Source organism: Manis pentadactyla, chromosome 15 (genome assembly GCF_030020395.1).
Source record: "Manis pentadactyla isolate mManPen7 chromosome 15, mManPen7.hap1, whole genome shotgun sequence".
In the NCBI taxonomy this organism is placed as follows: domain Eukaryota; kingdom Metazoa; phylum Chordata; class Mammalia; order Pholidota; family Manidae; genus Manis; species Manis pentadactyla.
The window spans coordinates 13,024,423-13,048,941 of NC_080033.1; the positions used below are offsets into that span (position 1 = coordinate 13,024,423).

At 53.4% G+C, this 24,519-nt stretch overlaps 3 protein-coding genes across 9 annotated transcripts in view; 1 reads left to right on the forward strand and 2 right to left on the reverse strand.

The window, feature by feature from the left end:
- The first annotated feature begins 3,304 nt into the window (after window positions 1-3,304).
- Window positions 3,305-6,836, forward strand: SYCN (syncollin). 2 transcript variants are annotated; one of them, XM_036894691.2, is made up of 3 exons: window positions 3,305-3,465; window positions 5,261-5,812; window positions 6,665-6,836. In XM_036894691.2, exons 2-3 carry the CDS (start codon window positions 5,412-5,414, stop codon window positions 6,672-6,674), a joined length of 411 nt encoding a protein of 136 aa, XP_036750586.1. In that variant the 5' UTR covers window positions 3,305-3,465; window positions 5,261-5,411; the 3' UTR covers window positions 6,675-6,836. The 2 variants fall into 2 exon arrangements, with proteins under 2 accessions (XP_036750586.1, XP_057349068.1); XM_057493085.1 differs by having other exon boundaries at window positions 3,306-3,465; window positions 5,371-5,812.
- An 883-nt stretch (window positions 6,837-7,719) lies between these two features.
- NCCRP1 (NCCRP1, F-box associated domain containing) lies at window positions 7,720-11,127 on the reverse strand. The gene is made up of 6 exons (XM_036894733.2): window positions 10,749-11,127; window positions 10,166-10,228; window positions 10,026-10,077; window positions 9,311-9,406; window positions 8,616-8,754; window positions 7,720-8,483 (listed from the first exon to the last, which is right to left on the reverse strand). Exons 1-6 carry the CDS (start codon window positions 11,089-11,091, stop codon window positions 8,343-8,345), a joined length of 834 nt encoding a protein of 277 aa, XP_036750628.2. The 5' UTR covers window positions 11,092-11,127; the 3' UTR covers window positions 7,720-8,342.
- Window positions 11,128-21,959: 10,832 nt separating this feature from the next.
- PAK4 (p21 (RAC1) activated kinase 4) overlaps window positions 21,960-24,519 on the reverse strand; it is a 40,982-nt gene continuing 38,422 nt past the window's right edge. For all 6 annotated transcript variants that reach the window (XM_036894711.2, XM_036894716.2, XM_036894710.2 and 3 more), the window contains 2 exons: window positions 23,423-23,557; window positions 21,960-22,945 (listed from right to left, as the gene is read on the reverse strand). In XM_036894711.2, coding sequence (XP_036750606.2) covers window positions 22,790-22,945; window positions 23,423-23,557 — 291 coding nt within the window. In that variant the 3' untranslated portion in view covers window positions 21,960-22,789. The remainder of the gene's footprint in view (window positions 22,946-23,422; window positions 23,558-24,519) is intronic.

Genomic DNA, 24,519 nt, shown 5'->3' on the forward strand with positions numbered 1-24,519 from the left:
CACAAGAGAGAATAATACTTTCATTTACAGTAAAACTCAATATTAATTTGTGGTAGGCAGAATAATGGCATCCCCAAACCATCCATGTCCTAATTCCCAGTCACTGAACATATTAGGTTACATGGCAAGGGGGAGTTAGGGTTCCAGATGGAATAAAAGCTGCTAATCAGCTGACCTTAAAAGAAGGACATTATTCTGGGCTATCTGGATAAGTCTGGTGAAAGACGGAGCAGAAGAGTTCAGAGTCAGAGAGATATTTAAAAATGCTATGTTGCTTAAAACAAGGGCCATTAGCCAAGGAATGCAAACAGCCTCCAGAAACTAGAGAATGCAAGGATTGTCCCAGAATGGATCCTCTGAAGGAATGTAGCGTCGCTGACACCTTGATTTTAGCCCAATGAGATCTGGCCTGTCAAATAATAAATGTGTTGTTTTAAACCCCTACGTTAGTAATTGTTTGTTATTGCAGCAATAGAAAACCAATGCATAAATTGATCCAGGCTCATCCCCTGAATCTTCCTCTGTCTTTAAGACTCCTGATTAATAATAATAATGAAAAAACAAAGCCAACATTAATAGTTAACATACTTTCTGTGTGCCTGACACATTCTCAGCGTGCTGCACATATTATCTTATGTGAGCCACACAACACTCCTGCAGAGGAAGTGGGAAGCCTTAAATTTAAATGTGGGAAAAGGAAAAAAGGCTGAAAATTAGCAAGCTAAACATCTAGCTCATATGTTAGGACAAGAATAGCACAACCAACTCAAAGAAGGAAGCAAGAACAAAACCCAAATAAACAACAGAAACTAATCTGTTTATTACTATTGATTAAGATCAAATTAAAGAAAAGGCAAATATACAATAGAGAGGATCTACAAAGCTTAACGTTGGTTATTGTCGGTAATTTGACAAGACTAGTACAACTGTTACAGTTCTATCTTAAAACTGATAAAGAGAATATGCTAATGACCAATACAGGCAATAAAAAAGGAAACGACCCTTACAAGCCTCAAAGCTAGAAGATAACTAGTTTTTGTATATGCTTTCCCCACTTCACACTTCAGGACACTGAAGTTTATTTACAGAGATTGAGGAACTCAAGTTCACACAACACATAAATGGCACAGGCGGGATTCAAACCCAAGTTCCCTTACTCCCTAACTAGCTTGATGACGCTCTATGCTGCGGCGCCACCTGGCGGGTACTCCCAGCCTCTCCATCCCGTCCCGCTACCGGCGAAAGCCCGCCCCCAATCCTGGCCGGTGGCACCACCTTCCCGCCAAAGCTGTTCCAGCCCTTAGAGGAGTTCAGACTCGCTTCCTCCGCAGGTTTCCTTCTGAAATATCATTCGAGTTTCTCTTTTAGTCTCTCTCAATCACTCCCATGCGACCCGCTGGCCTTGCTCACCTCTGAATTCCAGCCATGCCCCACTGGTGGCAGGTTCCCTATTTGAAGCTGTATTTTCTCTCTATCCGTCTCAGCTGGGGGTGTCAGTCGTGTGGAGAGCGGCTTACGCAATGGTCGCCAGCAGCTGGCGTCACGTGGGAGCTCGTGAGACGTGTAGAACCTACCCCAGCCCTGCTGAATCCGGATCTGTACCTTAACAAGACCCTCACCCCCAAGGGATTCGCTGCACAGTGCAGGTTGAGTAGCTCGTTCCTAGACCATAAGGGGTCCCTGGGACCCAAGGAGACTTGGAAACAAGGCCCGTCAACTGGGGCAGGTGTATCTGAGAAAAGGTCTTAAGCCACGTCCTGCATTAGATGATGGCTGACCTTCTGTCTGTGTTGGAGAGGATTCAAGCTCCTTAGGGGCATTTGAGTTCCAGACCCCATCTCATGAGGCTCCCTCTGGAACCCCAAGAGATGTCCCTTTTTCTACTGTTAATGGAATTTTTTTTTTAATCAGGGAGGTTATGTGAAATACATTTTATAGGAGCTGAGCAAATAGAGGTATCAATACAGAAAATTCTAGATGTAATAAATAACCAGAGACATATGAAGCCTTAGAAGACCAAACCTGCAGCGGTTTCAAACTCCAGTGTGCAGATCATCAGGAGGGCGCTGGGTTGCTCAGAGTGTTGGGCTGTACTCCTAGAGTCGCTGAATCATACAAGTGGGGTGGGGCTGAGAATGTGTGTTTCTAACAAGCTCCCAGGGGATGCTGATAGCTGTTGGTCCAGAGACACACTTTGAGAACCACTGTTTCCAAATCACATAGTTCTGGATGTTTTGAAGGGTCATATTAGCCCTTAAGAATGATATAGAAACAGTCTCTTTCAGTGACATCATTATGGAAGTCTGAGTTCCAATGATCCAGTGTGAATTTACTGATCTGAATATTTTTTCCTGTATTTATGCAACAGACTTAGCATCTTCATTTAAATTATGGGCCACCTATAATGTTGTTTGGAGACAAATACTTTCTTTTTTCTTCTAGTGGCAGTTTTGCCTGTATACCAATCTCCTTTTTTATGGTCTGGTGAAAAATGTCGAATCAAGGTTGTGGGATCTGAAAGGTTTTTTATCTTATTATACGAATCAAAATGTATCTGAATATTAGAAAAAGACCCTGCTCTTCTTCCTGCTGCATTCCCAGAGTCCTTTGCAATGCTCCTGTTACAAGTCTTTTAAGATTGTGTTTGGATTATTGATTTACAGTATGACTTTTTCAAGGGCTCCTCAAGGGCAGGACATCTTCCATTTTTTGAAGAAAAAGAGTATGTGTGATAAGGAGACGTTATTTTTCCACCATTTGTCCATTTGTGTTAACAAACAGTGAGGACAGTTTCTGGATGAAGGTGCCTGTGGGTGCTCATGCGGGTGTGACAGATATGTGCTTGGAGCTTTGTGCTTTTGAGATCTCATGGGGTGTGGGGCAGGAGTGGTTGAGGGCTGCGGGCTTGTCAGTCATGGTGGGGGTGTGATTCTGTTTGGAGGGACATTGTCTGGGACTGTGTATCAAGCATGTGTCTACACTCAAGGCATGCAGTTCCCTGGAATTCACCAATGGGAATCAGTGACCAGCAGTGGCTGATTGTGTGAAAGGGTGTCCCCTAACCCCTGGCATGTGGTGCCCATGCCCTGGGTCTCATGCGTTCTCTCTGACCCAGGCTGTGTGCTGTGGCCCACTGGGCCCTGCATTCCTGTCCCTGGTCTGCCTCCCTATCAGGTCTCTTCCCTGTTCCATGTCACTATCCAGGTTTGAAGCTGATGGCCCTCCTGGGTGGGTGGGGCTCTAGGTGACATGTCCAACCATGTTATACTTGCCGGTCTCCATTCCTGAGTCCAGGAGCCCTTGCAGAGCCGGGAGGGTGGGGACTCTGTGTCCCTGAGGTCCAGGCGGCCCGCTGGGAAGTTAGCAGCTGGAGATTAGATTTCGTGGGATCACGTCAGGAAAGGAGGGAGAAGCATCCAGGTCTGGGCTCTGGGCCAGGCCAGGATCCAGGGTCTTAGAATCATTGTAAGTAGTCATAATAGTTCCTGTTTATTGAGCACTTACCATGTGTTGAGCACTGTACTTCATGCTTTATATATTATTATTTATACTATTATATTCAGTCAATATTACATAGTATTTATATTATATTCATAAGTAACAATCATGTTCCTAATGTTTATGAATAATATTTTACTCCATTATCACTCTATATGGTAATTTTCTATTATCATTTTCTCTTTCTATTATTATATTCTATTATCCCATTGAAGGTAGGGGGAAACTGAATCTCAGAAAGATGAGTTCACTTGCTCAAGGTCACTCAGCAAGGTGACAGAGTCAAAACCGAACCCACTTCCAAGCGTTCCCAGCCTTTGGCTCTTAACCACTGCATTGCCCTGGCCCAGGCAGAGACAGCATCTGGGGGGGCCAGTAGGGAGTAGGGTTAGCTGAGCAGCCGTGGATAAGAGCCAGCTGGTGGTGGATTGTCTTGTGCTGCTTTACGCTTGCTGAGCCCTTATTGTGTGCCAGTCTCTGTGCTAAGAGCCTTCATAATAATACTGATGACAAATTCTCAGGGCACTTAGCAAGCGACCCACTAGACGTGCTGTCACATGCACTGACGTGTTTACCCCTGACACCAGCATTCTGACATGGATATAACATCATTGCAAGGCCCTGAGGTGGAATTACGTGCAAAAGCTCATGGGGGAGCTGGGATTTGCAGCCTGGCTCCACAGGCTGTTCCTTTAGCCCCGTACTTACTATCAGCCCTTGTAATCTTCACAACAGCCCTGCAGTGTAGGAAGAAATACCCATCTTACAGATGAGGGAACTGAGACCCAGCCTTGATCTCTCCCACAGAGGCACAGACTTCATCCATTGTCTGTCTGATCAGTTCATCCACACTCTTGACCCTGATCTCATCTGCTAGAAGGCAGGGAACTCCAAGGAGCCTCTGAAGAGCCTTGGCCAGCCTCCTGCCCTTTGAGCACAGCCTCCCTCTCCTTCCTGTGCTGCCCCTTAATTTTTCCTTTGGCTTGTGTCATTTCTGCTTGCTGATTGATCAGTGATTATCTCATGTTATAAGAATTGTCTGTTTCCCCTGGATTAGGTTTTTGTTTGTGGCTCTACAAAAGGTTTAAGTTTTATGCAGTTCAACAGGTCCTCTGTTTAAGCTCTAGATTCAAAATTTCCAACCTTGATTAAGAAAATCACCTGGCTCCTAGGGAGTGGGAGTTGGGGGAGGGAACGGGTGTTGGTGGTGGCAACCTCCTCTTCTCCCTTTCTCCCCCTCTTAGGCTTGTCCTTTCTGTGGAGGGGGTGGGGTTGTTTGATATCATCTTGTCAATTTGTAAGCACTCTTTATATATTCTAGCTATTAACTCTATGCTGTCCCAAGTGTTGCAATTTACCCCCAAGCCTTTTGTACATGGCTTTGCAAATGTTATGCAAATATGTCTGTCTCATATTTCACAGGTTAAGCTAGAAAGATCCCCTGCTCTTGGCAGGAGGGGACCTGGGGGAGCTCCCTTCCCATCTCCTCCCCTCCACTCCCGTCCAGATCAGGGCCTCTCTCTCAGTATCTCCAGCTTCTCCTTTCCCAAGGTCCTGCCTCCCTCCCCACTCCCCCACCTCTCTTTTGGAAGGGGGGTTGTTCCCTTGTCTATTTTTAAGCGTTCTTCCTACCTATGCCTGTTAACCCTATGCTGCCTCTGAATTGCAAGAGACTCTTCCTCAAGTCCTGTTAATTGGCTTTCTTTGTAATGTTGTTCGCTACATAAAATCTTAAGCAAGTATGCCCACCTTGTGTTCACAGGCTGTGGGCTCCGACCTAGGCTGGGAGGGTCTCCCAGCTCCGGGGCAGGGGCGCCCTCCCCCGCCCGCCCCAAGCCCTTATCTCACAGCTTCTGCCTTCCCACGGGTCAGGCACATAAAAGCGCGCGGGGACGCGGCCCTGCAGTGTCACCATGTCCTCGCTGCACCCGCTGCTGCTGGCCCTGGCCCTGGCCCTGGTGGCCCTCCCCGGCGTCCGAGGCTCCTGCCCGGTGCCCGCCGACCTCAAGCGCGCGGACGGGACGCGCACGTGCGCCCAGCTCTACGACAAGAGCGACCCCTACTACGACAACTGCTGCGAGGGCGCCGAGCTGGCGGTGGAGCCTGGCACCGACCTGCCCTTCCTGCCCGCGGACTGGACGAACGTCATCTCCTCGCTCGTGGTGGCCCCGCGCTGCGAGCTCACCGTGTGGTCCGTCCGCGGCAAGAAAGGCAAGACGCACAAGTTCTCGTCCGGCGCCTACCCGCGCCTGGAAGAGTACCGCAGGGGCATCTTCGGCCACTGGTCCAACGCCATCGCCTCGCTGTACTGCAGGTGCGCGTCCCCACCCAGGCCGCGCACCCGCGTCCCAAGCGCCGAACCCAGCACTCAGGTTTCCGTGCTGGTCCAGAGCGCTGAGCCCCTGACCCAAACTGGGAGTCCCTAGAACCGGTCGGGGAGGTCCACTTCCTCCTCCCCTCGGACCACCCCTCTCCCTTGGATCCCTCAGACTCAGCTCTGGGATTCCCAGACTCAGAAACTGACCCAACACCCCGCCCACCAGCTTCCATTCTGGGGGCGCACCCCTCCCCCCTTGAATCCCCCACCTGCCTGCCTACCCACAGGGGCACTTCCCAGGGAAGGTTGACCACTACTGGAGTTGTTAAGCCTAACTTGGGGTCCGGGAGCCAGCAACACCCCCACCTTGAAGCACCCAGAACCAAAGCCAGTCCTTCTCCCCAACCCCCATCATCAGATCCTGAAGCTCCCAGACCCAGCACGGATCTCTGGACTCCAAAACGGGTGCAGACTTCAAGACCCAGACCCATTCTGGGAACACCCTATCTGCCCTCATGTTCTCCACCCATCTAGACCCTCTAGATCTGCCACAGCGCTGGAAACCAATCCCAGAGCCCCTGTTAGGGTCCTGGAGTCCCCTACACTCAACTACTCATATATCCAAGTTCACAGACCCTGGGACCACAAATCTGGCCATAGTGTCCTCCAAAACCACCTGAGCCTCTCCCCACGGGAGTTCCAAGAACCCCTTGCCCCAGATCCTAGGCCAGGAGGCCCAGCTCCTGAACTTAGAGCCCAGCCCCAGTCCTCCACCCCTGGCAGGCTTCTAGAACCCCCATACCCATCTCTGAGACCCTGACACCCCTGGTGGTTTTGGATCTGTTACAGGTGCTACTGATACCTTAGAGGCCCCTCGTCTCTGGCCCCCGAGTCGGAGCTCCTCCTCTGGCCTTCCCTGGGGTCCACAGATGGCCAGCCTCGAGTCCCAGGAGGAGAGAGCTTTCTGCCTGCACTCCCTCTCCCCCACCACCTTCCCTGCAATACAGCCCTTGTGAAGTTGTCTTTGTCTGCCATCTGCTTATGCTTGGGACCCAAATCCACAGAGGACTGGGGCAGGATGGGGAGACCCCTGAGCCCCTGATCCACATTGGGAGTCCAATTTGGGTCAGGCGTGGGTCAGCCCACACCCAGGACAGAGCTGTGGACACACCCGTAGATTCTGACATGCATCTAAGTGTGCACAGAGACACCCATCCACAGGACATGTGTGTGACATGTGGTGGAATGTCACACATGTGTGTGGCTGATTCTAAGACACTGAAATACTTCCCATACTTTTTGGTACCTAGTCCTTGCCTGGATGCCCCCAGCTGTTCTGGCCTGCCAGGGACTTCTAGACTCCCTCAGGATTCATGCCTGGGGCAACAGGAGGCCTTCAAGGGCCCTGTCCCAGGCTAGGGCCAGGGTCTCCTGTGTGATCTGGCCAGAGCCCAGGATTTATGGTTGTTAAATCCTTCCAATTTCCCTCTCTCCAACACATGAAGAATGATTCAGTTTGGATTTCCAACCTGTCCCCCCACTGTCCCCAGGGATGATAGCCCTTCATGGATACCTAGGTTTGGGGGCTCTGGAGGAGCTAGAGAAGAGGAATGAAGGTCTGGGGGAAGGGTTGGTATGGAGACAGATCTAGGGGGATGACAACTTAGGGTTGGAAGAGGGAGAGCAATTTGGGGAGACTCTGCTAAGTGACATGCTGAGAGACCATGAGTTGGTTATGTGAAGAGGTCAGAGGCCAAGGGAGGTGCAAAGGGATACGGGTTGTAAGGTACTGGAGGATCAAGGATTAGAGGATGTGCGAGTGGGACTCAGTGAACTCAGTGACATGTTGAGGGGCAAAGACCAGGGAACTACTACTCAGCATCATTGGGCACATACATTATTCATTCAGTCAACAAAGCTTTATTGCACACCTAATATCTGTCAAGCACCAACTCAGGAGGAAGGGGCCCCTGCCTTCCCAGAGCTCAGAGAATGCAGGGGAAATGCCAAAAGTCAGACACTCAAGGATGTGTGAAGATTTCCAATGAGCAGCCCAGGACGGGGCAGGGTTAAGGGGCCTAGGTGGTAGTAAACCATCAAGGAGATGAGGGGTCATGAAGAAATTAAGGGAGCAGGGTGGTGCTGAACATCTATCTGGGAGGAGTAAAGAGAACATGGCAGAGATAATGGGTTAAGGAGGCTTTCAGTGGTAATTAGGTACTTGTAAGGGTCAGGGAGGTGAGAGAGATGCTAAGAGGTCAGAGGTGATAAGGGAGCAAGGAGGTACTAAGGTGTTAGGGAGGTGCAAAAGTGTCAGGGAGTTGCAAGAGGTCAGGGAGGCACTAAGGGTCAGTGAGCTGCTAAGGATCAGAGAATTGCTAAGGGGTCAGGGAAGTGCTAAGAGGTCATGGAAATGATAAGGGGTTGGGAAAGTGCTAAGGGGTCAGAGAGGGGCTAAGGGATCAGGAAGATGTCATGGGGTTGGATAGATAAGACAAGGGGTCTGAATAGGCCCAGAGTCAGCCAGTCACTCTTTGAACTGCACAGACACAGAGGAGTCAGTCACCCTCGTCCTCCGCAGTCCTCCGGGCTCCATCCGGTTCTTAGTCTTGTGCAGGAAGTGGACAAAGCGCACACCCGGGCCATACCGGCGGAACACATGGGATACCTGTGGTAGCACCAGGGTTAGAATGGAGTCCTTATTAGAGACCCATGAACCCTGCTCCCCTCCACCTCCCTCCTCCTCTGTGAAGGCTTAGGATACATGTCTGGGGGGGGTGGTCAAGACAAGGAGTCTCACCTGGACCCAGCAGCCTGGGGGTCCCCTCCCAGAGGTCTGGGGGGCCACATGGTGCTGTGCGATGACTGAGCGGCGGTCAGCTGCCAGCAACCAGACATGTAGCTCATAGACACATGTGTCCAGCCGGCTGTCCTCATACCTGGGGGTGGGGTCCAGGCCTTTAGCTGCCACTGCAGCTCCAACATCCCAACCATTAAACTTACACTCACAACACCCAGTCTGTACACCCAGCCTGCATGGTGCTGGCAACACAGCGATGACCAAGACAGCCCCACAGCCTGTCCTCACAGGACTCAGAGTCCAGTGGGGAAGGCAGGCCTGTCACCATCAGTGACAACTCGGAGTGGTCAGGGCTGAGAGGGGGCAGGTCGGGGGCCCTGGAGCCTAATCCATCTGGCCCAGCCGGGGGCAGTCAGGGAAGGCTTCCATGTGGAGCCTTGTGTACCTGACTCCCAGAGGATATGGAGGAAGTCATCTGGAGAACAGTGAGGGACAAGCCTCTAAAACAGAAGGAATAGCCTCAGGCCTGGCACAAACTGGAAGTCTCAGAGAGAAGGAGCCAGAGAGGTAGGCAGTGCTGGCCCCGGGCAGCAGCGAGAGGGTCTTGGAGAGGAGCTCTGGCCAAAAGGGAGGTCAGGCTGAGGCTTGCGCTTTGGGGAGCCCCGCGTGCGACCGGACGGGGCAGAGGCATGTACCAGTCCATGACTGTGATGTCCGGCTGCTCGTCGTCCAGCAGCTCCTCCCACAGGCCCTCAGCCAGGAGATCCACACACTGCTGCTTCACGGTCCAGCTGTGAGAGAGGGCACGGCAAGGCCGGGTCTGAGACCAGCTGGGATTCGTGGGCACCTACCAGATCAGCCTGGCCCCAGGAGCAGGAGGCCGTGATCATGGAGCCCTCATGGTGACATCAAGGGCACCCCGTATGGGCAGCGTGCCCACTCAGTGCCTTGGAGTCTCAGTTCACACCATCCCCTGAGGGCGATGCATTCTGAGCTCTGCACAGATGAGGAAACAGAGGGTCCAGCCGGCAAGCAACTTGCCTAATGTGGAGCACGGAGAAGTGGCAGAGCCAGGATGCCAACCGGGAAATGTGGCTCTCTGAGCACCGTGCAGAAGCAGGGCTCAGAGTAATGGAGGATGGATGGTGGCCTGGGTGACTCTCCCCTTCCCAGGGAAAGAGGTTGAGAAGTGTAACAGTAATAGCTGTTATTTGTTGAACACCTGCTATGTGCAGGCCAGACCTAGGCAGACCTGCTGCTGTGTGTTTGACTAGCATTCTCTTATGACCAGCCCTGTTTACTGAACAGAAATCTGAGGCCTGGAGACGCAAAGTCAGTTTCTCCAGGTCCCACAGCAAGAAGGCTGAAGCAGTGAACCAAACACAGGCCACTCGGGTCCTGGTCACTGACCTGTGGCCCTGCTGGAGCTTCTCGGTTCTGATGAACCACCCGTGGAAATTGCCTGGCAGGTGGAGGAGCAAAGGGTTAGAACATGCCTATTTCCAGACCACCCCAGCCCTCGGGCACAGCAACAGCAACGAAGCGCTTACCTAGAGACTCCAGGGGCTGCTGGGTGGGACCAGTAGAGGGTGCTGGCTCATAAATGTTGATGCCTGAAATGCGGAGGTGAGTGGAGCCTCAGGCCTGCTGAAGCTGTCCCCCTTCTGCATCCTCCCCACTCCCTATCCCCAGGGCTCCACTTCACTGCTGGGGCAAGAATCTGTGCCCGCCTGCCAGGCCAGACCTGCCTGGACGGGGTGAATGAGTCAGGGCCCTGGGAGAGCCCTGACCGTGTCCTGCGGGGAAAGGGCCAGTGTGCAGAGGTAGGGGGGAGGGCGTTGGGTGAGACAGAGACAGAGGGGACAAACAGAGGCACCAAGAGGAGGAGAGGAGGGAGGGAGGGGGAGACAGGGATGCAGAGTATGCTGGAGAGATGGACGGGGCGTACGAAATAGGAGACGCAGAGACGCAGGGTGGGACAGAGAGACGCAAGGAGTCAGGGAGGCACGATGACAGGAAAAGAGACAGCGACGCAGGAGCAGAAACAGAAAGAACAAGGAAAGAGACGAGGTGAAGAGACAGACGGTCCGGGAGGGGCACAGCGCGGCCCGCAGCCTCGGCGGCCAGGCGCACCTTCGGGGTTGGGCGAGCGCAGCAGGTTGCGGTAGAGCGGCCGCCGCAGGAGGAGCAGCTTCCAGGTGAGGCGCGCGGGCAGCTCCAGGCTCCCGCCCGGCGGCCCCCACTCCTGCAGCAGCAGCTGCCGGGCGTAGGCCTCCGACGGCTGCGGCTGCTCCGGCGCGGGGAGCCCGGGGCTCTCGGGGGCCGCGGGCGACTTCGGCGTGGACGGTGGGGGCGGCGACGGCGGCGGGGGTGGCGACGGCGGCGACGGCGGCGACGGCGGCTCCCGGGGGCTCGCGGGCCCGTCCGCTTGCATCCCGCCGGCGAGCTCCTGTCTGTGCCGTACCTCCTCCTCCATCGCTGGGTCTGGGCTACTGTCGCGCTCCTCTGTAGGTCTTGGGGTTAACTGGGGACGAGAGGGGGCGGGGCGCTGGACTGGCATTTAAGAGAGGGATGTGTTGGGGGGAGGAGCTGGGTCCAAGCCCCTCCTCCCTCGAACCCAGGAGCCCAGGCCCCCAGCCCCCTCCTCAGCTTCTCAAGTCTCCTGCCCCAATTTCCCCACGGCCAGCTGAGGACCCAGGCACTGGCTCTGGGACAGGGGTGACAAGCGAGCTAATGCCAGGGCTCCCTGCTCTCTAATGAGGCCCATTTACCTCATTAAGATCTGGCATGGCTGGATTAAGGGGTTCATTAATGAAGACCCTCTCTTCCCCCCACCAGTCTCATCCAGGGAGCAGGAGGTGGCAGGGAGTGGAGGTGGAGGTGTGGGGTCCTGCCCACTTTGTCCTCTGCCCTTACTTGGGACGCGTCCCACCCTGACACTGCCTGTTCTGGAAACTAAGGTGGGTTGCGGAGGGCAGAGGTACCTAGAGCCAGAGATGTGAAGTCACAGATAGCAGACCCCAGGGAGACACTGAGATGGCAGCAGAGAGGGAAGCGGCAACACACCTGGGTTTTTGGGGTGCCCGCACCCCTTCCTGGGGCTGGGTCAGGTGGCACAGGCTGCCAAAGCGCCCTCCCTCAGAGGTCATGGGGATTTTGGAGTGAGAGATGGGGTGACGGTGGGCAGGAGGTTGGGGTGTAGAGGAAGTGGGGTGGCAGAGGAACCTGTAGGGCAGGTTCCCATTCAGATCACCCAGAACAACTGCCACAGCACATGCTTTCCATTTGCGAGGTGCTGCTCCCAGCGCTCGCACGCTCATTTCACTTCCAGGTGCTGTTCCGGTGCTGGCACGCTCATTTCGTCCTCCAGCGACTATAAAGAGGTAGGTGCCACTATTATGGCCATTTTATAGGTGAAGGGAAGATAGTAGTGAACATGTGCCGGCTGGTGTGCTGACCGGATGTGCTCCAGTACCCATCTTGCTGCACACCAACCCTGTGAGGGGTGCTGTTGGTATCCCCATTTCCCAGATGAGGAAGGCCTGGTCCCATACTGCCCTAGATAACCCCATATGCTTTCACAGGCGCTTCATGCCCCAGATTCCTGCAAGACACTGAGAGACATGTGCTCAAATACTCAGCGCTGAGCTCACACCTGAATGATGTTGCTCATGTAATTGAGGACTGCCTGTGAGCCAGGCTTTGCTCTAGCTTCTTTAGGTGGAGTAATCAATTCAGTTTCCCCATTCTTCCTAGGAAACTGGTACTATTGTTATACTCATTTTGCAGATGAGGAAACCAAGGCACAGAGAGGTCTAGTAACTCACCCAAGGTTGCACAGCTGGTACACAGCAAGTTGGACACACTAGAGTCTCAGATGAGATACACAGGGACACAGATTCAAATTGCCCCCAGGGAGAAACACTGGCTCATCCAGAAGCAGAAAGGACATAATGGCCATATTTATTGAACTCATCAAAAATCACAACAACCCCAGGAGGTGGGAACTGGTGATAGTACCTCCCTTCACAGATCAGGAAACTGAGGCAAGAGGTGAAGTGCCTGTCCTGGGAACGTTGGGAATTAGCCGGGGCCCTGGGGGGTCGGAGGACACATGGGAGGGGGCGTACCAGTAGATGTGCAGTGGGGCTGATGTACAGTGAAGTCCCCAGGAGATTCCCAAATGCTCCCAGAGCCCACAACACACCCACAACTGGGGACACACCCCCTACCACCACCACAAGCACGCCCACACCCATATCTGGCTGCCTGCCCACCTGCCCTCTTAGGAGAAGGAGGAAGAGAAAGAGGAGGAGGAAGAAGGGGCAGAGCCAGAGCAGGAGTGTCTGGCGAGTGGAGTCAGAGCCGTCCCCAGGTCAGAATCCAGGGCAGGGAGGGGCTGGGAGCCAGAGACCTAAAATAAAGGGCAGCCAAGAGTCTACAGAATGGGGATTAACATCACTCTCCTGCCTGCCCCCGGCCCCCCAGCCTGCCTTGGTTTCCACATCATCTCCTTCCTGGAGTCCCAAGAAGTCACTCCCCCACTTAAGCCTGCCATACCTCCCCAGTACCCTCAGGAGAAAAATCCCAGCTTTTTGGCTGGTATCCAAGGTGCTGGACTTCTGATTCCTGCCTCTCCATCTCAAGGACTGCCTTTCCCTGCCATCCATCTCCCTGTACTCAGTGGTCCCAAATTTTAGGGCACATTACTTTCACCCAGGGAGCTCACTAAAAATACGTTTTCTCAGGTCCCACGCCCAGGAGTCTGATTCAGTCCCTCTGGGCCCCAGAACCTAAAAGTTGAGAAGACCCCACCCCTACACTACTAACTATGAGAAACACTTTTACTTAAAACTGAGAGATCCAGGAATGCCAAGTGGCTTCTGACATTAGATCTCATCTCTCTCTCCGCCTTCTGAGTGGTGAAGTTTCCAGCATGGGGACTCAACCTCTGAAAGGCTATCTTCCAAACAAGCTAAGGCCTGGGTGCCTGGCACAGCGCCCCCACCCCCGCCAAAAAGCCGTGAAACATCAAAAAATGTGAGCAACAGCGTGACCACTTTGGAAAACAATGTGACCATCTCTTATAAAACCAAATATACTCCTACCCTACAACCCAGCGATCCCACTTGTAGGATTTCATCATGAGAAATGGAAACGTCTGTCCACAGACAAAGGCCTGCACACAACGCTTTTTCTTAATCGCTCCAAGAACAACACAAGTGTCCATTGACGGGTGAGTGGCTAATGCAGCTGAGAAAATACTCAGAGTACACGGAAGGAACGAGCTGCCGCAGCATGCATCCGCGGGGATCAAATTAGAAATCACATGCAAAGTGACAGAAACCAGGCGACAAAGAGCACGTACTGTGTGATTCCATTTGTGTAAAACTCTAGAAAAGGCAGTAGTAACCTAGAATCAAAGAGAGCAGGGTGGTGCCTGCCTGGCCTGGTGGGATCAACTGAAAAGAGGCACAGGCGCAGACTTCCTGGGGCGGTGTGGCTGCGGTGGTAGTTACGTGGGTGTGTACATTTGCCAAGTCGTTCAACTGTATGTTTAAAGTGGGTGTGTTTTACGGTATGTAACTTACACTTCAATCAGAAATGATTCGAAGAGAATTCAGCAACTCTGTCTACATACTAATGGAGAAAGATCTATAAGCCTATGAAGTGAAAAAAGCAAGATGGAGAATGGTGGGCTCCATATGTGCCTATTTGTGTGAAGAAGAAACATGTACAAAGAAAACAATGATCCCTTGCTCTTTCTACCTCTTATTTTTTCAACAAATACCTATTAACCATCCACGGTGGCCAATATCTGTGCACTGTGGATATAATGGTGAAAGAACAAATTCCCATCCCCATGGGGTTTCCAGCCTCGTAGGAGGAGGGATGGGCTTCAATGAGTCAACAAGGAACTAGCTCATTGACGAGAAGCGCAGAGCTCTTCAGAGGTCAAGAATAGGCTGATGACAGAGGAGAGGAGGGCAGGAAGCCTGTTTAAGCTGGGGTGGTTGGGGTGGGGGGCAGTTCTCAAAGGAGGTGACATTGGAGCAGAGACCTGGAAAGGGGAAAGAGCTGAGCATGTCCAGGCAGAGGGGGCAGCAAGTGCAGAGGCCCAGGGGTGAGATCAAGCGTGGTATGTTTGGTAAATAGAAAGGAGGCCCGTGTGGCTGGAGCAGAGGGAATGCAGGAGAGAAGATGCCAGAGAGGGCGGAGGCAGCTCCAGAGGGCTAATCTAAGTGTAATAAATTCTAAGAGAAACTACAGGGAAGGTTGCAGCTGGGAACTGATGAGATAGAACTGGTGTCTGACTGAGGGAGGGCAGGGAAGAGGCAGGGGAGCAGCGAGGAAGGAGACTAGGGTGGTCAGGACCAGGGTGGGGCCATGGAGCGGCTGGTAGGGGACAGAATCGGGGTCTTGACAGAGAGGAAAGACTTGAGGGGCTGTGAGGGTTTGAACAGTGGACAAAAGGTGGCACCATTTGCTGAGAGAGAAGATAAGGATAAAATAGATCTGGGGAGGGGCAGGGAATCAAGTATCCCATCGAAGATGTGTTAAGTGCAGGACATCCAGGGAGTGACTGGATGCATGCAGTTGGAGTTCAGAGAGGGGTCACAGCCGAGACACAAATCTGGGAGGCATCACTATGTTGATAGCTGAGCAACTGAATAAGATGATAAAAATGACAATAATAGCAATTTTTGCTGGTCCTTGGCCCTCCAATTTCCTTCCCACCTCAGAGCCTTTGCACATGCTGCCCCTTCTGTCTACCAAGGGCCTCCCACTCCAGGCTTCCATGGCTGCCTTCATCTTCATTCGAATGTCACCTCTTCATAACACACACCCTTCTGGCTTTATTCTACCTAAAAACATATCTTGGTGATTGCCCCCCCTTGGTACAGGAGCAGCAACCTGGGCCCTCCCCATCCAAGGTCAGTTTCCCACCCCCGGCCACACCCTGTTCATTCTTTCATGAACGCACTATGATTTGTAAATACCCATGAGGATGTGCATATGTTCACTTGGTCATGAACTGTGTCACCCCGTGAGAATGTCAGTCTCACCAGGGCAGAGGTGTGGACGGGTTTGTTTATTTGTCCCCAGTGGAGGGTGACACAGACTGGTTGCTCTGTTTGCTAGGCAGGGAGGGCAAGAAGGCTGGCCTGGGGCAGGGCGAGGAGGCTGCGGCCAAAGCAGCGAGTCTAGCTCCTGTGGCTTCTGCTGCAAAACCATTATCACCCCTGCAGGGTGGGCATCTGCCTGGAGGAGCGATCGTGGGCTTTCCACCGAGGCTGCAGGGATTGGGAAAGCCCAGCCAGGGCAGGAGGAGCCTGGAGGTGGGAGATAGGGGGGCTGGGTTGGGTGATGTCTCCCACAAATATAAGCCACAGGCATCTTGGGTATGCGCAGTGAGCCAGCTTCACACTGCAGGGGGTGACAGAGAGGCAGGGATGTGTTGGGGGAGATGGATGGAAATGAGAGGGGGTGGAGGGAGAGAAGGGAGGGTGGTGGAGAGGGAGACAAAGAGACAGATAGATGAAGATAAAGACAGAGAAAGAGAGACTTATAGAGACTCGGTGAGGTTGACCAGGGCCAGGGAAGGATCCAGAGGGTCAAAGATACCCAGAAGGCACTACAGGGGGGCAGAGGGCAGCTGGGAGTCCAGTGGCAGGTTGGGGAGGAGGCAAGGCCCATGCATATTGGATACACTTGCAAATATACCGTACATGCAAGATCTCTACTGTGGCACTGCTTGGAACGTCAGACAACCACAAGCTTCCTGGATGTCCATCAACAGGAGCTGTCTCGGTAAATCATGGTTCGCATGCTCCTTGGAATACTACACAACCATTAACAGGGGTGAGGTTGCTGTTTATGTACCAGCCACGCACCACCACAGTTAGGAGAGAGTGTTAGGTAGGACAAAGCAGCGAGTAGGAGGATGTATGTGTACATTATGCTAACATCTGTGCAGAGTAAGGCATGTAGGTGGGTCCTGGTACCTGCGTACATTTCTGGAAGGAGACACAGTGGCTGCCTATGGGGAGGTGGATCCAGAGGCTGGGAACAGGGAGAGAGGGAAGCTGACTTTACAGAATCAATTATATTTTGAAGCATGGACTTGGGTTACCTGTTCAAACACGAAATAAGATTTAAGGGTAGAATAAGAGAGAGAGAGGGAGAAATTCAGAGATAAAGATTTAGGGAAGAGAGGAACGGAGGAAGAAAGAGGTTAACAGCTTTGTTTAACACAGAAGGCCCCAAACCTCTGAGCTGTCCCCACATCCCCGAACCACCCCTTGCCTCTCAGCCCCAAGCCTTCTGCTTGAGTAACCACCTCTCTTCTGGAGTCCCCTTTTTGGGGCCTGGCCCTAGCTGAGCCGACAGAGGCTGACCATTTCCTCTTGAGACAGACCCAGGCCCAGGCCCCTGTGGTACAGTGAAGGGGGCCCAGCCCAGGTCTTCGAGAGGCTGGGGCGGGGTGATGACGTGCAGGCTCCCGTGCCAAGTGCCTGGGCTCAAGCCCTGCCTCTACCACTTTCTTGCTGTGTAATCTCAGGTTGGTGACTCTGTCTTCCTTCCTCAGTCTTCCATCTGTAAAATGGGACAAGGGAGGTGCTCCCTCAGAGGGCTGTGTTAGTTCCGTAGAGCTGCCTAAGAATTACAAGCTTGGCAACTTGCCTGCGTTCACACGGCCTTCCCTGGTTGTCTCAAATCTCCCTCTGCTTTTCTCTCACAAGGACATGTGTCACTGGAATTAGGGCCCCAACAGATGAACCAGGATATCTCAATATCCTTAACGTGATCCCATCTGCAAAGAAAGACCCTCTTTCCAAAAAATGTCACATTCACAGGTTGCACATGGACATATCTTTTGGTGGGGGTAGGGGTCGGGGGCACCATTCAATGCACTACAAGGTTAAATGAGGTAAAACTAGTTGCTCAGCTGAACCCTGGGTGCAGTAAGATTTTGATGAATGTTAACTGCCCTCAATTTTACTTGGTCCACACAATATATCTTTAAGATTCAAGAGCTTTTACATGAAAATGGGGATTTCTCAAGAAAAATCAGAACATTTGCCTCATGACACCAAACTCCCACAAGGCCACAGTGGCCTGAGAAGTGACTGGCCTTTGGAGGGGCATTTGTGCAGCCACTTCTCTGCTCCCCGACGCCACCTGCCTGGCTGCAGGGGCAATGGAGTCTGAACCTCCTGGATCGCGTCTGTCCTGCTCACTGCCGAAGCCCCCTGACCATCCCGAGAGGCCTGGCACAGAAAACCGAGGCGGGACCCAAGACTTTAGGCCTGGCCCTCTGAGCCCATGTGAGCCCAGGCAGGCCCTTTCCGTCCACGGACCTGTCTCCCATCTGGAAATGGAGGAGGATGTGAGATGATTGATCCCTGAGTCCCTCTTGATAAATTGTGGGGCATTGGCAGAAGGCAGGCATGAGGTTTGAGGTTAACAGTGACTTATTGTGACAAAGTCCTGGTTAGTCCCCACAGCCACCACCCCCATTCTCAATCCTGGCTGAGTGTTAGAATCACCTAAATCATTTTCATTTTAAATATGTGTGACCAGGCCTCAGTCAACACCAAAGTGGGGAGGGGGGTGCCCTCTGCTTAATAGAACTCAGCCTGGTTGCCAAGACCTTTATCCCTCCTAAGACCCATCTCTCAGTCATTCATCCTTCCCTTTTAGCCCCCCTTTCTTCTCTCCTCCCCACTGGAAACCATTCTATTACATAAATGAGTCTCTTTTGGGTCTATTGTTTTATGTCCATAGTTTGTAATTTATACACCTGGACTGATTTTAGAGATCTTGATTTTCCTTTTTCCATCACCGATTTGGCTACCTGTCCCCATGGGCACACTTGGTTCCTGGCTCCTGACAGGCCCACAGGAGTCCTGGGTGTTTGCCCCCTACTTTCACCACTCGCTCCCCTGGAGTGGACAGCTGGGCTGCCTCCAGCGCCCACCCCCTAAATACCGCTGCAGTGACCATCCCATGCGCCACCCCACACGGCTCCACCTCAGTTTCGTTGGGAAGTCATCCAGGAGGGGAGCTGTTGGGAGACACACATGCGCAGTACTCCATTTGACGAAGCCAGACTCCTAGTGTTCACCAGGTTCATAGTGTTCAAACGACAGCTCCTGCTGGAATTTGCCTTTCTCTGATTACTAATGAGTTTGAACACCTATATGCATCCTTGCTGGTCTTTTGGGTTTTCTTCTTCTGGAAGTTGCCTCTTTATATCCTTTGCCATTTTTCTAGTAGATTTGCTCTTTTGTTTAAAAAAAATATATCAGCAGTAGAGTTTGCAAATCCTTCCCCATTCTGAAACCGATTACATTTGCCCATGACGTCCTTCCTTGAAGAAAATATTTACATTTTGACATAATCAAAGCTTTTTCATTATCTTCTGTTCCATTGGAGTTTTAAGAAGTCCTTCTCTGCCCCCAGGATATCAAGCATTTTCCTCTGTCAACTCTCAGTTTATCTTTCATAGTGATGTTTGATCCATCTAGAGAAAAACCGTCCAGCAGATCCGAGATCATGGAGGTCAACTACACCGACCTGCAGAAGCTGGCCACAGGTGGCAGTGGAGTGTGACATGTGCCTGGTGCCACCAGGGGGCTGAGTGCTTTATTTCATTTTAATTTAAAACTAAATAGCCACATGTGGTTAGTGGCTACATGGATACACACATACATAGTGGACAGCATAGATCTAGGGTTCTCTTTTGTGATATTAGTTAGAGATTCAGGTATTTTTTCTCCATAAAATGAACCCATTTCCCCAACACTATTATTAAACAATCTAATTGCCCCCATTGGGTTGTGGGGCCACCCATATCATATATTAAGCCCCTGCATACACTTGGGTCTGCCTCTGGGCTCTCTGGAGGAGAAGCCATTGAATCTAATGAACAGCAGAGGTGGAGAATCATGGCTCTCTAGTAATAGAATTTTTGGGTAGACCACTGCCCAGAATCAAGAATACATTTCCCTACCTCCTTGCAGCTGTGTGCAGCCATGTGACGGAGCTCTGGCTGAAGAAGCAGTGGTGCAACCTCTGGGTCTGTTCTTAAAGGGAAGGGGAGTGCCCTCCTCTTCCCGGTCTCTGAATCCTAGGACGGAGCAGCAAGATGGAAGGAGGCCAGGCGCTGCTGCCTGGGTGGGGCTGCTTCCCACATTCCTCAGCAGTTTATGTGAGAGCACAATCGTAGATCTCAGAGTTCTCAAACTTGAGCAGCCATCAGAATCCCTGGGAGGGCTTATTAAAATACAGATTGCAGGGCCCCACCCAAAGTTTGATTCAGCTTGGGTTGGGGCCTGAGCATCTGCATTTCCAGCAAGTTCCAGGAACCACACTTTACAGCTACTGGTCTGACTCGGGTTTCCATCACTCATTTTCCGTCTCCATAAACAGGCCTCTGACCTAAGGCCTTTGCAGCTCTGAACGCCACCCGCAGCACAGCACCTCTTGCTGCACCTGAGGCCTTCACTCCTTGTGCAGTGCCGTGTCTGCTCAACTGCATCTGGACGCCGCGGGTCCAGGTCCCCACTGCCCACCGATGCCGTGGTAGGTGTCTGCTGCTGCTCTGCCACACTCGCCCACCTGAGTGCCCCCTTCCTTCATCAGGGCTGGAAGCCTGAAAAACTATCTGTTGGGCTTCCCTCGCCAGCTGGGATAGTGGTCCTGCGAGGAGGCACTGGAGTGGAGCAAAAGGCGAGAAGGTGGAGGAGCCACTGTGCTGTGGCCGCAGCAGAGACATGAGCCGTCTTCCAGGGGTTCCGGAGAGCCCTTTGCTCCTCCAGCCCCAGGGGAGTGGCCTCCTGCCCTTGATTATGGCCAGGTTGCTGGCCTCTCTGGCTCCTCCAGCCTTCCCAACGGCTTGGTACCCAACCCCTGTATTACATGTCCCGTTTGAACCTAGGGGGTTTCTGACTAGTGCCGTGTGACCCCTTCTGCATGGGCCACGGCAGCAGGAGGGAGGCACGGGGGCTTCCTCATACCAAAACCACGCCCTGAACTGCAGTGACGGTCACTGAAGGCAACAAGAGCAGCAGAGTCGCGAGGAGGCAGAGTGGCAAGTGCCTTCCTGAGGGGCTTCGTCCTGGGACGGCGGCAAGTCCTGGTGCTGCTCCCAGAGCCCAGTGGGATCACGCACACGGGCCCAGTGGCCTCTCTCAGATGTTCTGTTTATCATCCTTATCTGGTTTGGGAATCATGGGCATACCAGCCTCCTAAAATGAGTTGAGCGATCATCCTCTTTTTCTATTTTCTGAAACAACTTGTACAAGGTAGGAATTACTTGATCCTTCAAAGTCTGGTAGAATTCATTTGTAGAAGCATTCCAACTTGAACCTTTTTTTTGGTGTGTGTGGGATTCATCTTTTCTTGTTTTCTATTTCTCCTTACACCAATTTTGTCGTATTTTTTTCACAGAGATAGCCACTTCACCCAGGCCTCAGTCATATATGGCGACAGTTGCTCGCACTGCTATGTCTAAATCTCTGTGGGGATCCATCTAGATCATGCATGTTCTTGGCCAGGCCTTGTCTCAGAAACAGCACCCTGACTTTGGGGGGAGCTCAGGGCCTCTGGAGAGGTGCAGGCCACATGGCTGTGCACCTGGCCTGAGCCTCCCTCTGAGACTTGTCACACTGCCCGCCCACAAACCAGCCTGGGCTCCCCGGTACCCGTGATGCCTGGTGGGCTCTGAAGAAGGGGGTTCACTCCACGCTCTCCCAGCACCCCCAGGCGACTGTTCCTGCCCAACCACCTCTCCGGGCGCTGGGAGGACACGGACAGAATGCAGACACAACACTGTCACCTTGATGTCAGCCCAGTTCCCTTTTCCCCTAGGGCCCCGACCTGGAGGGAAGGACTGGCTGGCCGAGTATCTCCAAAGCTGGAAGCTCCCGGTCAGTCTGCCTTGGCCAAAACCTCAAAAGCCTACCTTCCCACTGAGTGATACTCAGAACGGTCAATTTATGAACATCAACTCACTCAGGATCGTTCCTACCCACTGAACATGCTCAAGAAAACTTTTAAAACAGGTTTCCAGGAAACTGCAGATCTGGCAAACTGGTCATCATGACACATGGCATCTGCTGAACTGGCTGTTTCCAGACTGGGGGCTGGGGAGGTGGGAGGTATTTTTGGCTGCTTTGGGACCTCCCCACCCACCCACCCACATGGCCCTTGCCCTAAGCTAGGCTTAGTCCTGGGGTTGGCCAGGCCTCCCTCTCCCAACCCTGGAGAGCCTCCTCCGAGATGCTCACCCCAGGACGGCCTGGACAGGGAGGGGCCTCTACATACCACACACACACAAAACAAGAAAATGTTTTAATTGTAAAACTAACTCAAGGGAAGGGAGGGCAGGGCTGCACTGAGGGGGCAGGAACCTGATTCTTCAAGCGTGATTCTGTCCCCGAGGCTGCCCTGCAGGACAGGGACCATCTGTCCCCAGGTGGGGACGGGGGCAAGAGTGTTATAAAATGACAATATAAATATTCTAGAAAAGAGGAGGCTGTCCAGGTGCAGTAGTCATTTTCTGCAGAGGCTGGGGGGATGGGGTGGGAAGACCAAACCCGTCTCCCCATCCAGCTACAGAAAGGGGGTGTAGGGCTATGGGAAAAGGCCACTCTTCAGACATTCATGATCGACCCCCACAATGGCTCAGGGGGGAGAGGTGACTGAATGTTAGGCAAGGTCTCAGAGACACCCACTCCCAGGCTGGAGGACAGAATAGCTGGGCCTACCACACGCATGTGCACCCACACAGACACACAGACACACACGCACACATGCACGCCTCTTTCATAGTGTTCTCTCCACCCTCAGAGGCCCCCACTGCAGATTTCCAGTGATAGGAGGGCCACCTGTCCTTCCTGGAGACAGGAAAACACAGGGAGAGCCTGTCCTGGAGGGTGGGGGGTCCTGGGAGCCTCACTTGCTCCCATGAGTCCCTGTGTTTTTTTAAAAGTCACAAAATCAAAACCAGAGTTCAGTAGTTGGGTCCCAAACACCCCCAGCAAGGAGGGCAGGGCCACACTGCGCGTCTCCCAGGCGGGGAGGAGTGAGGGCCAGCTCCCTACTGGCCTCCGGCAGGGTAGGGGCTGACCCAAGGGGCTCTTTGGTTGAGGGACAGAGCGCTGGCCTCATCTGGCACGGTTCTGGCGCATGAGGGGCACAATACTGGCGGGTGGGCCCGCTTTGGTGAGGAACGGGTGCTTCAGCAGCTCAGCAGCTGTGGCCCGCTGGGCCGGGTCCCGCACCAGCAGGCGGTCCAGGAAGCCCTTCAGGGACGGTGACACCTGTGGGGAGATGGGGGAGCAGGTCGGGGGGCGTCTGAGTGCTGCTCGCTCACCATGAGGCCTGTTTCTTCCTCTGTCAGAGGGGCTGACATCTACTACACCCAGGGAGGGGGCACGATGTCCCAGGGGTTCATAGAGTTTGGCCTCAGGGGCAGGAACAAATGCAAAGGCCCGAGGGGCTCATTTCCACCCTACCCTGAGGTCCTGCCAGAAGCTGGAAGCAGCTGGGCCAAGACACCCTTCTCACCAGGCGACTCCTCCCCCGGGGAGGCTGCTCGCCTGGACCTGGCTGTGCTGTGTTCATTGAGCTGGGCCAGTCCCCACACCACCTCTGCGGGACGGCGAGGGCTCGGGGCACAGGCCTGGCGGGGGGTGAGGCCAGCACGCAGGAAGTGCCCCGCAGGAGCCAACCACGCCCCAGCCCTGTCTGTGCCCGGCCGGTGGGCCACCCCGAGCCCACCCGCCAGGAGGGCCCACCTTGTGCAGGTTCTTCAGTCGGGGCGGCAGGTTGTCACGGATCATCTTCATGGCTTTAAGGGGTGGCTCGTTGAAGTAGGGGGGCTCCCCATCCACCATCTCGATCACCATCACCCCCAGAGACCAGATATCCACCTGCAGCGGGGAAAGGACATCAGGGCTAAGCTGGGCGGGTAGGCACGGGCCGGCGCCCGAGGGAAGCCCACGAGCAGGAGGAAGCCCTTGGTATGGGCCCGGTTCTGCCTCTGCTTCTTTACTCCTGGAGTCCCTGGGCCCAGACCACCCCCTACTGCCTAGCTTGCCAGACCCCACGCAGTCCTCACAGGAAGGGTAGGGACACCTTCATCTCGGTTCTGCCCACCCCGCATCCATCCCCCTTCCTTTTGCCAACCACACCTGGTTTCCTCTCCCTTCTCATTCCATGGAGCATCTGGAGTGGGTCTGTGACAGGCTGTGTCACTGACATGGTCTGGACACAGGAGCTGGCTCAGGGAAGGGCACGCGACCTATGCTGGGCCAGTCAGAGTGAACCCTGAGACTTCAGGGAGGGCCAGGGCACACGGGAGGGGGCGGGCAGGCCTGAAGCTTGTCACCCACCTAATTCGCCACTCTAGGGACCCAGAGCTTTCATGTTTTGTTGAACCTGACTGAGGGGTTTTGTCACTCACAGGCAGTCCTGACTGAGATAGCCCCTCAGAATCTCATCCCAGCCTCCCCTTCCAGTGTGACCACATTCCAGCCTCAGGTTCCCCACAATATGCTTCCCAGGACGCCTTTCTCATGGCCAGGCACTGGGTTAAATCTTGTTGACTGGTCATGGAGGAATCCTCAGGGCCACAGACCACAACTCAAAGGCCTCAGGACCAGGCAGGTAATGGCAGTGAGTGAAGCAGGTCAGAGCATACAATAGGGATGGGTGGGGACTACAGCCAAGATGAAGGTAACCCTGCCTTTTCTAACGTGGAGCAGCCCTTCAGTGCCTGTCAATTGTTGCCATGTGGGAGTCTGGCCTCCCCAGGGCGGGTCCCTGTCTGCCTAGTTGCTACTCCCAACCCCCTGCCCCGCACAGGATGAACAAGTAGTTTTCTGATAGAGGA